Raw genomic sequence first — 18,299 nt, 5'->3', positions numbered from 1 at the left:
TTAGCTCTATCGTAAAATAAAAATAAAAAACCAAGGGACCAACAAGTTAGATTTTAGAAAATAAAAATTATTTTCATGAATTTGATAAAAATAAATGATTGAAAGTTCAACTAAGCCTATTTTCGTTAATTTCGTAAATATTGTTTTTATTGCGGTGTTGCATACAAAAAATGCTACTTTTAGTCCCTGAAATTATTTTAATTTGTTTGAATTTCATCCCTACGAAAAATAGCTTATGCTCGAATATATTCATAATACATTTATATAAAAATGAATTGAATAATAAATTTAATTTTAAATATCATATTTAGAGTCAAATACAAATCTTAAAGAACCTCGTATGGTGGTATGCACTCCTCCTCTTGATAACTGTGTTAAGCTTAATGTTGACGGGAGTTCCTTAGGTAACCCTGGTAGATCTGGTTATGGTGGTATCATTCGTAACAATGTTGGTGGATGGCTTTATAGTTTCTCGGGTTTTTGTGGCATAACCACCAATCTTAAAGCTGAGTTATTAGCCATTGTTCATGGTCTTAGTTTGACTTGGTCAAAAGGGTACATTAAAGTTATTTGTGAATCTGATTCCAAAGTCGCTATCGATCTCATTGATCAAGGGGTTCCGAATACCCACCCTTATGCCCATGTGGTGAACCGTATTCGAAATTACAAGAATAATGGTTGGTCTCTTCATTTTCAACATCCTTTGAGAGAAAACAATTTTTGTGCAGATTGGCTTGCCAAGTATGGCTCTAATATGAACTAATGTTTAATGGTTTGGGAATCTTGTCCTCTGCTCTATCTATTACCCTTTTAACAGTGATGCTATTGGTCTCATGAGAACTAGACCTTAGTTTTTTCTTGTTTATTTTCTCACTGATAAAAAAAATACAAATCTTAAATTTAAGTTAAAATTAATTATGAAAAACATCAAAACATGATAATTTTAATTATGGAAAATGCTAACAAGTGCCTTTAAGCACTCTTTAAGCATCTTAAATAGTAAGTTTTTGTGAATTTTTTATGAAAATGTGTTAAATCAACACATTGAAAATTAGAATGTTTTACTTTTTGAATAAATGATTTGTTTAAATGGAATGCTTATAGAGTATCTCGGGACACTCGTTAGCAAGTAGGGGTGGCAAAACGGGGGCTCCACCCGCCAGGCCGACCCATTTACCCTGCCTTTTTTGGCAGGCTGAGCCTAAGTTTTGAGCTCGACCCCTTTAGTTGATTCGCCCTACCGAACTCGCTTAAAAAGAGGGCCGAGCACGAGGCGGGGCGGGCCAGCCTGCGAGTTACATAAAAATATAAAATATATTTTTTTTATTAAGGATAGAATAAGATGATTCAGTCCAATAAAATACAACATTTATTTAAAATAAATTTAGTTTTTCTTTCTATTCATTCATACGAATGGTGTCAAATTTAGGATTACTTAGCTTGTTGCTGTTTTACTCTATTATCGGGGTATCATTCTCGTAAAAAAATAAGGTTAGGTGGTCTAGTACTTTAACTTTCTCTACTGCATCACCCTTTATCACATATCATTATGTTTCTTTTTTTCTTTCTCTTATCTTTTGCTTGTTTTGATTAGCTTAAAAAAAATGTCAAATTTAAAAAGGCAAGCTTAATCTTTTTTTCAAAAAGGACGTTTCAAAGAGGGGAAGTAGACAAGGTGTTGTATTGGCAGTGGAGCAGAGCGTCCAGTGTTGTTGTATTAATGCTGCTGTTTTGTTCCCTTTACTGAACTCTTCTTCCATCCTCTATAATTGTACGGCTCCTATAGGTTTGTCATCGATGCTTTTGCTAGCTAGTTCCACTTCTAGCCCATACATTCTATTAATTGATCCTTATTGCTAATGAAATTGTGGATGAGGCTAAAAAGAAGAAAAAAGAAGTGGTAATGTTCAAAGTAGATTTTGAGAAGGCGTACGATTCAGTCGATTGGAAATTTCTTGATTTTGTTATATCAAAAATGGGCTTTTCCGGAGAAATGGAGGAAGTGGATATCAGAATGTCTTACGTCTGCCTCTATTTCAGTGTTGGTAAATGGGAGTCTAACAAAGGAGTTCATCATGGGACGTGGTTTGAGATAAGGTGACCCTTTGTCTCATTTTCTCTTATTGATGAGAAAAGCAGTGGAGTTAGGGAGGTTCGATGGTTTCAAATTTGACAGGGGTGATGAACAGTTTACGCACCTTCAATATGCCGATGACACTCTCATCATTGGTAAGAAGGGGTGGGGAAATATTCGGATAATTAAGGCAAATCTTTTGTTATTTGAGTTGATATCGGGGTTGAAAGTTAATTTTCACAAGAGTCTTTTGGTGGGGATAAACATATCTCAGAGATGGCTGGAAGAAGCAGCGAATATCCTAAACTGTAAGATCGGTAGCATTCCCTTTAAGTATCTTGGCCTTCCGATCGGTGCTAGTCCGAGGAGAAAATCGACGTGGCAACCGGTGATCGATTCGATAAGATCCAAATTATCAAGTTGGAAACATAAGCATTTGTCTGTTGTAACACCCAAACCCTTTATTGCCTTTATTCTGGCTTTAAAAAAATTTCCTTTTCAAAAACGACGCAGCAGATGGAATAAAGTTCTAGACTTAAGTCAAATGGTTGATAAATTGTTGGTTTGAGATATTACACTCCTCTTTACAAAAATAATACTAATGTAATTAATTAGTAAAACTCGTTTATACAAATTATAAAATTAAATAGTGTATTTATTGATTATACAAAACAACCTAGATAAGGAGACTCTATATACATATAAAACCCCTTATCCGTGTCACAATCAGAGCTGAGCTTCGCTGACGATTCAACATCGACAAACACATAACTTGTGAAATCCGGTCCCAAACTAGTCAAATACACAAAACGGAAAGTTAGATAACATAATCAAATATACAGTGTAAGTAAACAATACTTAAACACAACATCACGATTCATGCATATTCATAAACCATAAATATACATCATTATTCACCATTCAATTATAAGTTTCAATACCACTATAATCAAACATTAATCAATCAAATAACAATTAGCACACTTAGCCAAAATATGTGTCACATACCAATTATCACATAATTGCACATATATCCTAATGCATTCTAATGCTTCAACTTCATGCCATGTCATCCTAGACATATCTAATGCATGTGGTACCATCGTCTTTATTAGAGTATCTCACCTCTAATATCCTTTTTTATCGGATAAATATAATCTGATATCCTTCTTTATTGGAATATCCAATATCTCTAGTATAATTCATGAATGCATGTATGTTTTCATGAATATTCTCATATCAACAATCACATTTAGCATTAAGCTCATCATTTATAAATGTGGAACACTATCCAACATTAAGCTTGTCTTTATTAAGATAACACTATACCTTAATATACGTCTTTATCGAATAACATAATTCGATATACTTCTTTATTAGAATAACATAATTCTAATGTCCTTCTTTATTAAGTTGATTTACACCTTAATATACTTCTTTGATATTTAAACAAACATCATCAACAACCATTAACAATTGCATACAAACACAATTAATTCATGTCATCAACATACATCGATTATCACATACAATGTATTTATTTCGCATTTTAACACAATACCAAAATATAAGTCAATTGTATTAAACATGCATTATCTCATAAAAAAACCTCCGGAATCGGAATCTACGCAAAAAACTAGGTAAAATAGGTTCCGGGGGCAAAAACTGTCAAAAGTCAACAAAAGTCAACGCTGTCAAAAATGAACTACGCTGGGGGCGTGAAAGGGTCACGCCACGCGTGATGGCCAGCCCAGGAAATTGCGCCGCATGTGAAAAGGATCACGCCGCGCGCGATGTCCAGAAAAACAACTATGCCAGGCGTGAAAGGCCACGCTGGGGGCGTAGTGCAAAATGCTGTTTCTGATTTTTTTACGAAAAATGATCAATAATCACTCATTTTGACCCAAAAACTTCATTTTTGATTGTTATAAATCCCAAATAAGTATGTTTTCATGTACATAACATATATATAAACACAAAATGACGGATTGATTCTCAGATCTACATCAAAACACGTCATATAGTAAGAGATCTATACATTTTACTCAAAACTCATAAAACACATTGTTCTTGGATCTAAGATCCACAAATTCCCATTTTTACCCATTAAATTCGTTCATACAACTTGTTAAGAGTTTATTAAACATGTTATGATCAATAGATTTCACTTTCATTAAGAAAATCCCACAACCCAAAACGAAAATGAGTGAAAGAGTTTGGGAATGGAGGAATCGACATCCTCCCCTCTTTATGACCACTCATGAATATGAAATCTAACTCTCGTACCTTAGATCCGACAAAATCTCGAGTCCTTCTCTTGATCTCAAGTTTTTCCTCTTCTAGCCCTAACTTTCTCTCTTCTCAAGCTCTCCTCCTCTCTCTTGCTTCTTGATCACAAAAGAAAGAAAAAAGAACTTCTCTCTCTACCTTGGGCTTAAGTAGCGCCCCCCACTCATGAGACAAGGCCCATTGGGCCTCAAGCCCAATTGCTCGGCCCAACTCGCGTTAACTCTCACTAACTCGCGCGTTAACTAAATCTCTCGATAAATAACTTAAAGTTACTATCTTACTTAAAAGTCACGTCACCAAATAAATAAACACTTATATAGTGAATAATAAATTTGGGTCGTTACATCTGTTGGTGGTCGAGTGGTTATTCTCAAATCAGTCTTGTCAGCGATTCCAGTCTACTTTCTCTCTTTTTTCAAAGCTCCGCCAGGTATCATTTCTTCGATCAAATCTCTTTTTAAAAAATTCTTATGGGGTGGGAGTGAGGGAGAGAGGAAAATAAATTGGGTAAAATGGGACATTGTGTAGACCTGTCGAAGGGGGGGTTTAGGGTTAAAAAATTTAAGGGCGTTCAATTTGGCGCTCTTAAATAAATGGGTTTGGAAAATTAACTCTGAGCATCAAGGGTTGTGGTATGGGGTCTTGGACATTAGATATAGGGTTGATAGTGTAGATAATATGGCAGGAGGGAGAGGTGGTTCTGTTTGGTGGAATGATATTTGTCAAATAAAGATGGATAACAGGGAGCTGTGCGTACAAATCGATTATGTCTGGGGAAACTAGGTTGTCTAATCCTTTGTGGGCTAGGGCGTGGCATAAGTCGGTTCCGTCAAAAGTTTCGTGTTTAGTGTGGAGAATGTTTCAAAATAGGTTAGCTACAAAAGATAATTTATTTAGGAGAGGTATTATCGATCAAGGGTCTCTTCTCTGCGTAGGTGAATGCGGCAAGGAAGAATCAGTATCTCATCTTTTCTTTGAGTGCTTGATTTTTGCAGGTTTATGGAATGGTGTGTGCAGCCGGCTGGGAATTTCAACAGCATTCAAGCATGAAGCTTTGCATCATTTAATCCATTTTGAAGGTCTGGTCGGAGGCGGCACGGTCCACTCGATGAAAGTTAATGTGATTTGGTTTGCTTGCATTTGGATCATATGGAAATCAAGAAATGACAAAGTGTTTAAAAATAAGGACATTTGTTTGCAAAATCTAGTGGAAGAGGTGAAAAGGTGCTCGTGGAATTGGTTGAAGCTTAAATCAAAATCCATTGATTACAGTATCGCTCAATGGTATTTGAATCCTAGAGCTTGTTTAGGATGTATAGATTCATGATACTTGTCTGCTCTTCGGGTTAGAGTGTTGCAGAGTGTTCTCATTTGCTGATTGTTATCTGCGAAGTTTCTCGATTTTCAAGGGCTTTGCCTTAGCTTTGGGTGTTCTCTTTTATCTTGAATTTCCTAATTGTTGGTGGAGTGGTCTTTGTTTTTTGTAAACTGTTTTATCAGTTATTTTTCCTGTGCTGGAGTTAGTAGGAGACTTGTGCAGGATAGGGCCTTTTTGTCAGTTTTTTTGGTGTTGTGATTATCATTTGGAGTCTTGGTTATAATTGGTTTTGGACCTTCAAAGTATTCCTTGTACTTTGAAGTGTGCTGATTTTTTAATAAATACCTTTATTGTTTTTTCAAAAAAAAAATAAAAAATCTATTAATTGATATACTCCTCCCTCACAAAATAAGTTACTCATTTATTTGTAAAGTAAAATTCTCTCAATTTTTAATGAAATAATTGTACACTTTAATTAATTCTATTTGCTTTGTCAAAAAATAATAATTCTATTTGCATCACTTTATTTTTAATTTTTTTTCACTACCAGTATCCAGCCTATTGGATCGTCTAATCTAATTTAGGGGTCATTTCTGCCATCAAGTGATTTTAGTCGCCTCCCGATCGCAGTTGTTGGGGATCTAACCGTGGTCCTCCCTACCAAGTTCAGCGTCAATCACCATTAAACCAACTAACGATTGGTTATTTGCATCACTTTAAACCAATGTATTCTACTTCTGACATTCTTATATATAAGTAAATTTTTACATTTTAGATTCATTCGCTTATTAATATATCTCATTATACAGACTAAATACATTAATAATTGAATAAAACTAGAAATCGAAAATTTACTTATAAATAAGACCAGGGAGTAGTTTGTATATTAATGGTAAAAGTTAGTAAATGTTTCACGATCATAAGAGAGGGAGATGCAGATCTCCACCCAAAATCTTAGGTTAATGGGTGCTTCAGGATAATAAGAGACAGAAATGCACATCTCCACCCAAAATCTTATGACATTAGGTTAATGGGTACTTCAGGATCATAAAAAAAAAAAAACAAAAAGAGATGCACATCTCCACCCAAAATCTCAAGGCATTAGGTTAATGAGTCACCTCTTATAAATCTAATGTTAAGAATGTACTCACTCCGTCCCAGTTTGATTGACACAGTTGACTGTTGTGCACTATTCACACATATTGTTTTGACCTTATTTTTCTACTAATAAACACAAATAAATATTAGCATATAATATGTTGTTTGATTCGTGTTGATGAGTATTGTCAAAATATCAAATTTTTATAATTTTTACTATTATACAATTAAAAATAGTAATCGTTAAAGTTATGCATCAGTATGCGTAAAATAGTCAACTGTGTCAATCAAATTGGGACGGAGGGAGTAGTTAGTTAATTAGTTAGAGCTTCCATTAGTTAGTTATAATCTCCATATATTATATTCCCTCCGGTCCTATATATAAGAAACACTTTGGAAATTTGTTTTTGTCATTTTTATAAGAAACACTATTTAAATTTATTCTTTATTAAATAGATAATCCCTTATATACCCTTATTAAATTGTGTAAAGTGCAACATATTCCAACGTTATGCATTAATTACACAAACACATTCTCAAGGTTAATTTTGGAATAACACATAACATTTTAGAAATTTTAATAAAAAAATAATCCTCCTTGATATATGTGTTTTTCTCAATGTGTTTCTTATATATAGGACCGGAGGAAGTAGTTTGTGACATTTGGTTAGCATTTGCGGGAGAACTTCTATTGTGGGATGAAGGAGTCGTAATCGTAGACTTATAGCATTTGCAGGTTTGGTTAAAGGGCTCCAATATATTTAAGACTGGCTGTCAAAATATTTAAGACTGGTTGTTCTTAAGTACTCTTTCTTTTTGTGGAGTAGTGTCCTATCATCATATGTGATTTAAGAAACAATACAATTAGAGATACTAAAAGGAGTCTAATATTGACTTATCCAAATATATATTTTACTATATTTTAGTAAATGTTAATAAAATATCACATTTGTTCTCTATTTTTATTATTGTAAATTTCTTTTTTTTTTCTTTCTAAAATTGGTCATGGTCACCGACATTGATTGGATTTTAGGATTTATTAAGTCCTCGCTTATAAGTGAGTGCAATCTAAAATAGGTAATAGATCAAAATTGTCGTTTGCATGGTGGTGTCAATGTCTGTCACAATGCTTGAGATTGTTGAAGTTGATCGTTTTATAATGGATTGAGTATCTCTGATACTCTTTGTCGATAATTTGTTTCTTATTATCTAAAATAGTCCGAAATACTAATATTGTTTGGGAAGCATGTTTGATGCATATTATGCATATTAATATTTGAGATTGCTGAAGTTGATCATTTTATAATGATTTGGTATCTTAATTATATTTAAACATAATTTTTATACTTGAAATTTTTACTTATTTTTATAAAAACTGAAATTTATGTTTAATCTATTTTAGGTGAATATATTCAAATATAAATTATTTTATCTTAAATTTACTTTTAATGAATATAAATTTTATAAATTAATTTTTATCACAAAAAGACTTTACAAAAAATTTGGTTCCTTAAATATAATAAAAATATAACATGTTAAAATTGTGTTCCTACAGGAGAAATTATAATTTGAAAAGTTATAGAGTATGATATATTTTGGTCCACTTAAAGTGGTTGTGGTTAAGAACTTGCCAAATATATACAAACAAGAGTGCCAAAATCCACGTATGTGTAACTTAAAAGAGAAAGAAAGAAAAGGCTTGCGTACTGTAGGGAGAAGTTTATTAGACATGTCCTCCTGGACTGTGAGTGTGTAGAGAAAGCTACGTTACTAGTTACGCAAAATAGTGATTACAAGCTACTATTTGCACCATGACTTGTGGATTATAATTCATTCATTGATTTGTGGTCATCAAATCAATTCCAATGATCCAATCCATCTCTTATATTCTTAAAATTACTTTTTTGTTTTGTTTACGATAAGCTAGAGATCGAACCCAGGATCTATAACGTATTACTCAAACCTCTCACCACATCACTAGACCAAATCTACTGGCTTACGAAATTTTCTTTTGGCATTCTTCAGCTTTAATTTCTCACATGCCCTAGATGTGTCCATTTTTACTCTTTTACTACTTAAATAGTGGATATTATAAAAATGTGAAATTTTAGATGTGTCGTCCGCTATTTAAGTAGTGGATCGGTCAGTGGTTAAGTCTCCTGCATTAGTCAAAGATCATTAAACATAGTTGTTGTATGTTACTAATCGTAGTTGTTGTCATAAAATGACTGTCCACTACTTAATTAATGGATGAGAAAATTTTGAAAATTCCCCATAGGACTTCTGCGGGCGTGGGATCTTAAATCATCTAAACTTTTGGAATTTTTTACCCACCCGCCAAATATGTAACAGATTGAATCGCTGCTATTTAAGTAGCGGACATAGTATTTTGGTAATTTTATTGGACGCGTGAGAAAATTGATACGATCCAAATTTTTTTTCTCTAAAATTACACTTGAGCCCATTTAATAATTAACAACAATTTGTCTCGAAATAAAGCTTTATATATTGAGCCCAATATTCATGGCAAGAATAGTTAATGATGATTCGATTTAGAGGAGTTCTTTAACTAGTGTTCTAAAGTGTCCCTAGAACACTATAGTTATCATTTTTTATTTATTTTATAACTACTTATAAAATGCACAAGTGACCTATACAAATTTACTTGATAAAAAAAAAACTAGGGGTTTACTCTTAAATTAATAATACTCTTTTGATTTCATATTTAAACACTATTCATTTTTCAGATTAATTAAATAACTGATATGTATCTGATTTATAATATAAGCTAAATACATCAAATTTTTTTATAGATAGACGAAATGACAAAGTCATTAGAAACTCACACACACAAGTGAGAGAGTCAGGGTTCGAACCCCAATCATAACATCCGATCTAACAATTTAAGCATTTTTTATCAATTGAACTAGAACTTATAGACAAATATATCAATTATTTAATGAATTATTATCAGAATAAATGAACACTCTCGTCATAATCCTACTGTTACATTAAAATGTTACATTGCACCACACATATAATGCTTGTTATGTTCATTTTTCTCGTTTGTTCTCTCTCTCTCTCTATCTCCCCCTTCTGTCACTCTATCTCTATATGCCTCTCTCCTCCATATAAATACATGTATATATGTATAGCTTTCTCTAGAATAAGATCTCATAAGAAAAAGACTTCTAAACCCACCTCTCACACATCCTTTTAATAAGAATCACAAGCACACTATTCAACTCAACAACACCCTTCTCTTCCTCCACCATCATCATGCATCCAATAAAATCATCATCATTCAACTACTACTCTCTACCCTTTCCCTAAAGAAACTAAAAAAAAAATTCCATAAAAGTTCTTCCCCCATCTTTCTCTCTTCCTTTATTTCACCACTTTTTCAATGATGCCACCAAATAATAACACCCCACAAGATCATGACCAAAACAAAAACCAGCAAAAACAAAAACAACAAGAACAAGTTTCTTCTTCAGAAACAAAGAAAAGACCATCATCATCAACATCAGATGAACAAAAAGTTGCAATAAAATGTCCAAGATGTGACTCACCAAACACAAAATTCTGTTACTATAACAACTATAGTCTCACTCAACCAAGACATTTCTGCAAAACTTGTAGAAGATATTGGACAAATGGTGGATCTTTGCGAAATGTTCCGGTAGGCGGTGGTTGTAGAAAGAAACAAAAATTCAAACACTCATCATCTCAATCCATACTTTCTAAGTACTCTTCTTCACCTTCACTTGATTTTCATCTTGGTGGGTTATTACCCTTACCATTACCATTACCATTACCCTTTTCTTCAAAGGTTCATCATCATGCAAATCATCAACCTTTTTTGAATAACCAATTCTCTTCAAGTTTTCAACTTGATCATTCTCTTAGCTCAAATTCATTGATGGGTCTAAATAATTTATACCCTTTTTCTTCTTCAAATGGAAATGGAATATTCAATGGTGCAAATGGAATGAATTTCATGAATGTGAATAGTACTAGTGCTATTACTACTAATAGTACTAGTCTTGCTTCTAGTATTGAATCATTGAGTTGCATGAATCAAGATTTGCATTTGAAGCTTCAGCAGCAGAGATTAGCAACAATGTTTGGTGGTGGAGATGATAACAAGAAAGATGATATTAATGGTATTAGCAGCAGCAATGTTTTGGTTTCTGGTCAAGTTAGTAGCATTGAAAAGCCTCAAACAATTTTGTTTCAGAATCTTGATATTTCAAAGACAAATGTTCCAAATGGTGGTGATGCACCAATGGAATGGTTGTTTGGGAATTCTTATTCTTCATTCATGATGACTCCTACAATTACAACATCTAGTATTGGTGGTGTTTGCATTAATGGTGATCATGATCATGGAAACAACAATGGTTGGATTAATAATGGTGTTAATGCTTGGAGTGATGTGCAGCAGCAGCAACAACCATATACTGCTTTGCCCTAAAGAGGATTAATTGATTAAGTCTATGTGCTTGGATGAGGGGTAAATTTGGAAAAATTCCTGTGATTTTGTTGAAGCTTCAACGTTCAATGTGTAGATTTTCTCAAAGTGATTCTGGCAGTCTCATCGTCAATCCAAATATTGCTAAGAAGTAGAAGTTTTTTTAATCTTGGAAGGAAAAGGGAAGAGTGAAGGAATTAATTGCAAGGTCAAGTACTATATAATTGTCTAAAATTAAAACATCTTTTATGTTTTGTTAAAAAAAAAAAAAAAAAAAAAAACTTTTATGTGAATTTGTCTCCTTTATTTATTTTGTGTTCAAAATCAAAATATTTATGTAATAATAGAATGAAAATTTTAGTTCATAGCATTTTGTTTATAAACTCATGTGTATTATAATTGTCAAAACTCTCTTTTCTATTGATGAATTTGAGCTTCATTCTTGTCAATATAATTGTCACAATTCTTATAATGAATATCTTATATGTTTGTGCCCTAATTTAATTTCCATGTGCTATAGCCATAATTAGTTTTGAGTATCATGATTACAACACAGACACTTCAAATCGAAGGTGTGGTCATACCTCACAATGATAAATGTAATTACAGTTAAGTATCTTATTATTATTATTATTATTATTATTATTATTATTATTATTATTATTATTATGTGAATGTATTAGTATTATGTTCGGTATCCGTGTCTGCATCACTATCAATCAATGTTTCATGCTGCTATACACATTATACATGAGAATCAGATATACTCAACACAAAAAAATAAAATTTTGGTGACTTGAAAAATGTTGAAAAGTGAACTGGAATCAGTTGATTAAATTCAGGTATTGATGATGATATAATGAACTGGAGTTTTGTCTTGACATAGCATTCTTAAGCTTCACAACTGAAAAAGGGGTCGGTGATAAGGTCACTTTTTTCATCTTTGGGATCTGTGTTTAAATTTTTGGACTGTTGTTAATTCAAACTGTTAGGCTTCAATAGTACTACCACTACACTTTTTATGAGTTTGTTTCCTTCCGGCGATAATTATAAGCAAATATTCACTTTTTTAGTTTCAAAATAGTCGATATATCGGTCTATAATATAATGGATTAGTGAGTATAATTTAATTTAATTAGGTTAAACAGAAGAATATGAATCAGAAAATAGCGTGTTCATCTTTATGTGTGTGTATCAGAGAACTGAGTGATCTTCAAATACTACATACTGATCAATGCAGCACAGTGTACTACCAATGTAGCAGTGACTGATCAAAGCCTGTACTGTAGTAACCATGCTCTATCTCTCTCAATCCTAATTTTCCTCTATACCTTTTCTTTCAATCTTGTAGTATGGTTTGATTTGGTGTCTGATAAAGTGGTGGTTTTTGAATGTACCAAAAAAAAAGTGGTGGTTTTTGAGAGTAATGATTCACTGCCAACTTTTGAATGAGTTAAGATGGTGAGAGAAAATAATTAAGTTGGTAGAAAAATTATAATATGTGGATGTCGAAGTTTGAATTTGAGTTTCTCATTTTTTTTTTAATTTTAAGGGGTGAAATGATGGTGACTAGACTATTTGATAAAAAAAATGGTTAGTTAAGTTAGTTTTCCTACTAAAACATTCTTTTAGAAAAGTATTTATCAAAACTAAATTGTTATGTTAAGTTAACAAAAATGTTATCTTATTTTTACAATTTCAAGAACAAAAATATTTATGGAATCTAAAATTAAGGATGAAAATGTTAAATTACATGGTGAACCCTAATTGTGGATCAAGTCTACCGATGGACGTGGACCTGGACCTGAATTATGTACTATGATGCCGTTTATCAACAAATTACCTACTAGACTACTATGATGGGCTGGACTTTTTTAAGTTTATATGAAAAGTCCTCCATTGTTTTAACTTGTGAAACAATCATCCCCTATACATGTAGAGAGTGTGTGTAGCTTTTACAAAATTACGAAAGTTCTATAAACTTATCGTGTTTCCAAACAAACACTTAACTAAATAATCAAAAGCCATGTCATTAAATCCTTGATAAATGCCAGTATGCCGCTGCTGACCAAACTCTCATTGCAAATCTTTATCATGTAACAGAGAAAGTAAAGCAATGTAGGAATTGAAGAATCAGTTTTCCATACTTGCTTTTTGTGATCTTTATTGCTTACTTTCACTGTTTACAAGAAAAATACAGAACATGCCCCACAAATGCTGGACGTTAATTACCCTTCTTTATTCAATAGACTGTGTATAGTGAAATTAATACTATTCACATTAGAAATTTATAAACTTGTAATGTGTCTCCAATATATAAATGTGTCTTTGCCCTTCAATTTTTAATGCTGCAAGACTGACATGTTATTAATTCCAACATTCCTTTGCCTCAAGATTTTGTAGGAAAGGCCACTTGGTTGTAAATGCTTTATGCCTCCATCACAATCATTAAATTTTGGATACATTTATACTATTCTTAGATATATACTCTTACTAGTATTATTTTTCTAAACTCATGTATATAATGAATTACTCCCTCTATTTTTTTTATCAAAGAGAAATTTTATTTTATTTTTCTTATAATAAGAAATAGAGAGAGTAACTAGTAAATTCTGCCTCCGAATTCTTCAACAAAAGAAAAAAAAAATTGCCTCCAAACACTCATAGTTATTAGTCCAAGTAAACCAATAAAATAATGGGAGTTATAACGTTGATTTGATAGCAGAGGTGAAAGAGTTAAGATGTGAGCGATAATAGTGGTCTTCAGTTTGATTCCACCTTTAACAAAAATTAACAATTAACATATTAATATTGATTGTTTTAAAAAGAAAAATGAAGAAAATAATGTTCTCCCCGTACTAATTTTATGTAAATTGATATAATAAGTTTTTATTTCTTAGATAAACATTATAACTACTCTAACTCATCTACAAGTGTGTAAGACACCATCAATATAGTCTAAATATATCATAAATCCACAAATGTATTATTTTTATAATCAATTTGGTCATTGGATTTATTTTTAAGGAGTTAATTTAAACCTCAAACATGTTTTCCATCAATTAGTTTGTTCATAATTATCTCTAATTAGTGACGGAAATTTGTCCCTCATAAATATTTTCCTCATAAAATCCCTCACTATTAGTTACGGAAATGTGTTCTAAAGTTGAATTTTGGTTTACAAATAGTGACGGATTTAATCTTTGAGACGGAAAAAATCCGTCGCAAACTGCAACGGATGTCAAAATCCCTCACAAATATTTTGCGACGCTCATTTTCTTTACGGATTTTGGTGCCTCACTAAATCCGTCGCTAAATTAGTTTGTGAGGGAATTTGTTGATTTAGTGATGGATTTCTTCCCTCTCTAAATTTGATTTTTCTAGTAGTGTAAAATTACCAACAAAAGATACACTAGAGATCCATTTGTAATTTTAATAAATTCAAAAATTATAGTGTTAGCTCTAACAACAAATGAATTCATCTCATTTTAAGATTTTTTATTAGTATTTTTCTTAATTGTCAAAATTTGAACTCTGAATCTTCCACTTTTTCAACTTTAAACTCAAATAAGTTGAACTATTCAATATATCCATCATTTTAAGATATAATTGATGAAACATACAACCCAACTTATATACTTCAAATATAAACTAGATATATTATTTTTTCGATGAACATAGATAAATAAAATTGAAATTGGAGGAAGTACAAATCAGGAAAACAACCAACCAACCAACCTATCCTCCTTCAACACAAACCAACCCTATGTAACAGTGTTTTATAACCGTAAGTTTGTTTGTTTGTTTGTGGACTCAATGGCTTATGGGTCACGATGTGAGATAGTAGTAATAGATAAGGGAGGATGGTGGCATGAGGAATGAAAAACATGACATGAGGACGCGTGATTACCGTGATAGAAAAACTCATCCTTTTTTAATAAATTATTTTGAACTATATATGAACTGTCATTTCACAACAACATACACAAAGTGCTTGCAAGAAGCTCATGACATATGCATTAACTCTATTCTCCCATGATTCCTACCTCAAACTTCTGTCCCCATCTTTCTTTTATCATTTTGATGATGAATGAATAGATACCCCCACTTACCAACGCCAAGCAATCATATGTAATGACATCAAACACAATCACCACTAAAATATTTTAGTCCTTAACTTTAAAAAGTTTTAAGTTAATCATTTTAGTCAAATTTAGGTATAAATCATTAACGTATCTAACAAATTTGTATACGGGAACAACTTAGGAGAGTGTCATGTGGAAGTTTTAGATGAAATTAACCCAAAATTTAACAGAAAGTTAGACGAAACATGTTTTTTGATTCAATTTCGTTTTTTTGGATTTAGTCTCTCTCTGCAATTTTATTTTTGAATTTGATCCTCTAAGTGGATGACTGGGCATTATCTTTGACACATCATCCCATTTGTCATGTCACAAGCTGCCACGTCAGCCTCCGTTTGCCCATATGCATTTTTTAATAGACTTTGACGTCAGAAACCAAAACCAAAATGATTTGCACATTCATGGACTTTTTTAAAACAAAAAAAAAAGATACAAGGACGAAAATCAAAAGCTCACAAACTTATAGGGACGAATTGGTTGTTTAAACCAAAAAATAATAATAAAAAGAAAATTAAAAGGACTTTAAAGTTTTATATTTTTTTACTAAAAAATAACGATATTCATTCATTCAAATTAACAGAGTACATCAATTGAAATCATTACATACTCAAATTCGCTAAAAACTAAAAAGGATGATTCTACGAATAAGCTCACAGCACCCGAGTTAATAGCATAAAACGGCCTAATATCTACAAATAAGACAAAATTCATTGAATTTGCAACGTTGACGAATCTAAAATCATTGAATCTGTACTTAATCTGGATCGGAGCAAATCTGCAAATCCGAACAAACAAACAAACAAACAATGTACAAAGATAGGAAATCAAAACAAACACCGTACGAAAACGGGATAACAAACAACTCCGCACCAAAGCAGGAATAAAACAACATCAGACGAAGAAATCACAAAGGAAAAATCTCAAATGAAACCTAAAATCATGTGTAAATCATGAAATTACAAACAATTCTACAAATTTAGGATAATTTCTTTATAACCTACATTTGAAGTGATATTTGTAAGGTTGCCGTCATCATCAACGCCTAAAATATTCAAATCATTTTTCAATGTGACTCTTGACACAACAATGTATAACTAACCATGTGAAAATATTGATTGCGGAAGATACACTCCAACATACGGTAGAATCTACAAAATTTGTGTTAGCAAACTCATATATGTAACACAATTGTATCATAAAATACATTGTTATAAAACTTACCAAAAACCCTATATATCTATGTATAATATAATAAAATTTGATTACTACCAAATTTACTAATTTATCCTTAGTAGGATTAACCACATTTCAAGTTTTGTATCCTTCATTGTAATTTCACTAAAAAAAATATGGAAAGAATATAAAATAAATACAATAAAAAGATGATATGCTTAAAAATAAGATAAAACAGATTATAGATATTTTTATTAAAAAAAAACAACAGATTATATATAGGAACAAAAGAGAACAATCTATAACATAAAAATTTCTCTAAAAGAATATTAGATAAATACAATAAAAAGATCGTATCCTTAAAAATAAGAATACAACAGATTATAGATAGGAAGAAAACAGAACAATCTATACGCATAAAAATAGCAACAAAACATAACTGTACACTAAAAGTAATTATAAGATTTAAACTTCTTTTTTTTATGAAATACTATAAGATTTTAGCATTTACTACCAATCTACCGACTATGATATGATAATATCAAATAAATTATTCTATAAAAAACAAAAACAAAAAAAAAAACTGAATAATTAGAACAGGTTAATTATAATTTATTTAAAAATATACACGAGACAACAATTTTACTAAAACAAATTTATTTGTTAATTATGAAGAAAAAGTATTGATTTAATAAGTCTTACAAGAAAGAAAATAATAGTTTTACTTATATTTTAACAATATTTTAATTATTTTATTTTAAATAAATTGTTTAACTTAATACAATTATAAACTTAAATATCAATAAAAGTTAATGGACATGTGCGAATGCACGGGTCTCTAAACTAGCTTTTTCTCAAAAGTGATGTCATCAACACCAATTTGATGAGTATACGACAAGAGACCGGTATCTTTTGGGGACACCAGCTACAAAGTTACACCAAACACGAAATTTTTCTAATATAAATTTCATAGGAGGCTTAAATGTTTGTGGGTCTATAACTACACAAAACCTATCTTTTAAATAAGTGTGATTTTTCACATATTTGTTTGGTTTTGTGTTATTTGTTATCCCGTCCTTGTGCGGTGTATTCTGTTGTGCCGTCCCTGTGCGGTGTATTTTGTTTTCCCGTCTTTGTGCGGTGTTCATTTGTTTCAGGTTGAAGGGTTAGATCCGATCAAGTACAAATCTATCCAATGTCGACTTTTGTGTCATCAACGCTGCAGATCTGGGGGCATGGACATTTCAGACACTTCAATATAGTCATATATGTAGGCTTATGTAATTTGCCGTTTTATGCTATTAACATGGATGCTGTGAGTTTGTTTGCAGATTCATCCTTTTTGTTTTTAGCAAATTTGAATTTGTATTACATCGATGTATTCTATCAGTTTGAATGAATGAATATCCTTTATTTTTAGTCAAAAAAAAAATTATACTAAATTTGTATAAAAAAAAATATCAAATTGTCCTCTTCCGGTATATAACAGAATAACCAAAGTCTCAATAGCGATATTGTAAAAATTCTTTCAAGCATACCAGCCATGCATTAATTAAATATTCTAGTTTATTTTTTCGACTAATACTTTGAATTGATTACCGAATGGGTCTACCAAATTTGCAAAATGCTAAATTTTATCTCGAAAATCAGCAGAAAACTTCTTTGGAAGTATCACTGCACCATATAAACGCAACATAAAACATAAATAAGAATCATATTATTTTGCAAATT

General features: G+C 31.5%; 1 protein-coding gene across 1 annotated transcript; it reads left to right on the top strand.

The window, feature by feature from the left end:
- Nucleotides 1–9,961: 9,961 nt before the first annotated feature.
- Nucleotides 9,962–11,692, top strand: LOC123923236 (dof zinc finger protein DOF5.7-like). The gene has a single exon (XM_045975921.1). The coding sequence runs from the start codon at nt 10,186–10,188 to the stop codon at nt 11,254–11,256; it is 1,071 nt and encodes a 356-aa protein (XP_045831877.1). The 5' UTR covers nt 9,962–10,185; the 3' UTR covers nt 11,257–11,692.
- The last annotated feature ends 6,607 nt before the right edge of the window (nt 11,693–18,299 follow it).

This window comes from Trifolium pratense, linkage group LG4 (genome assembly GCF_020283565.1).
Source record: "Trifolium pratense cultivar HEN17-A07 linkage group LG4, ARS_RC_1.1, whole genome shotgun sequence".
In the NCBI taxonomy this organism is placed as follows: Eukaryota; Viridiplantae; Streptophyta; class Magnoliopsida; order Fabales; family Fabaceae; genus Trifolium; species Trifolium pratense.
The sequence above is the reverse complement of the archived record's forward strand: the minus strand, read 5'-3'. Positions and strand labels throughout refer to the sequence as shown.

Coding starts and splice junctions, on each gene's coding strand:
- LOC123923236 (XM_045975921.1), top strand. CDS start 10,186: ATGATGCCACCAAATAATAACACCCCACAAGATCATGACCAAAACAAA.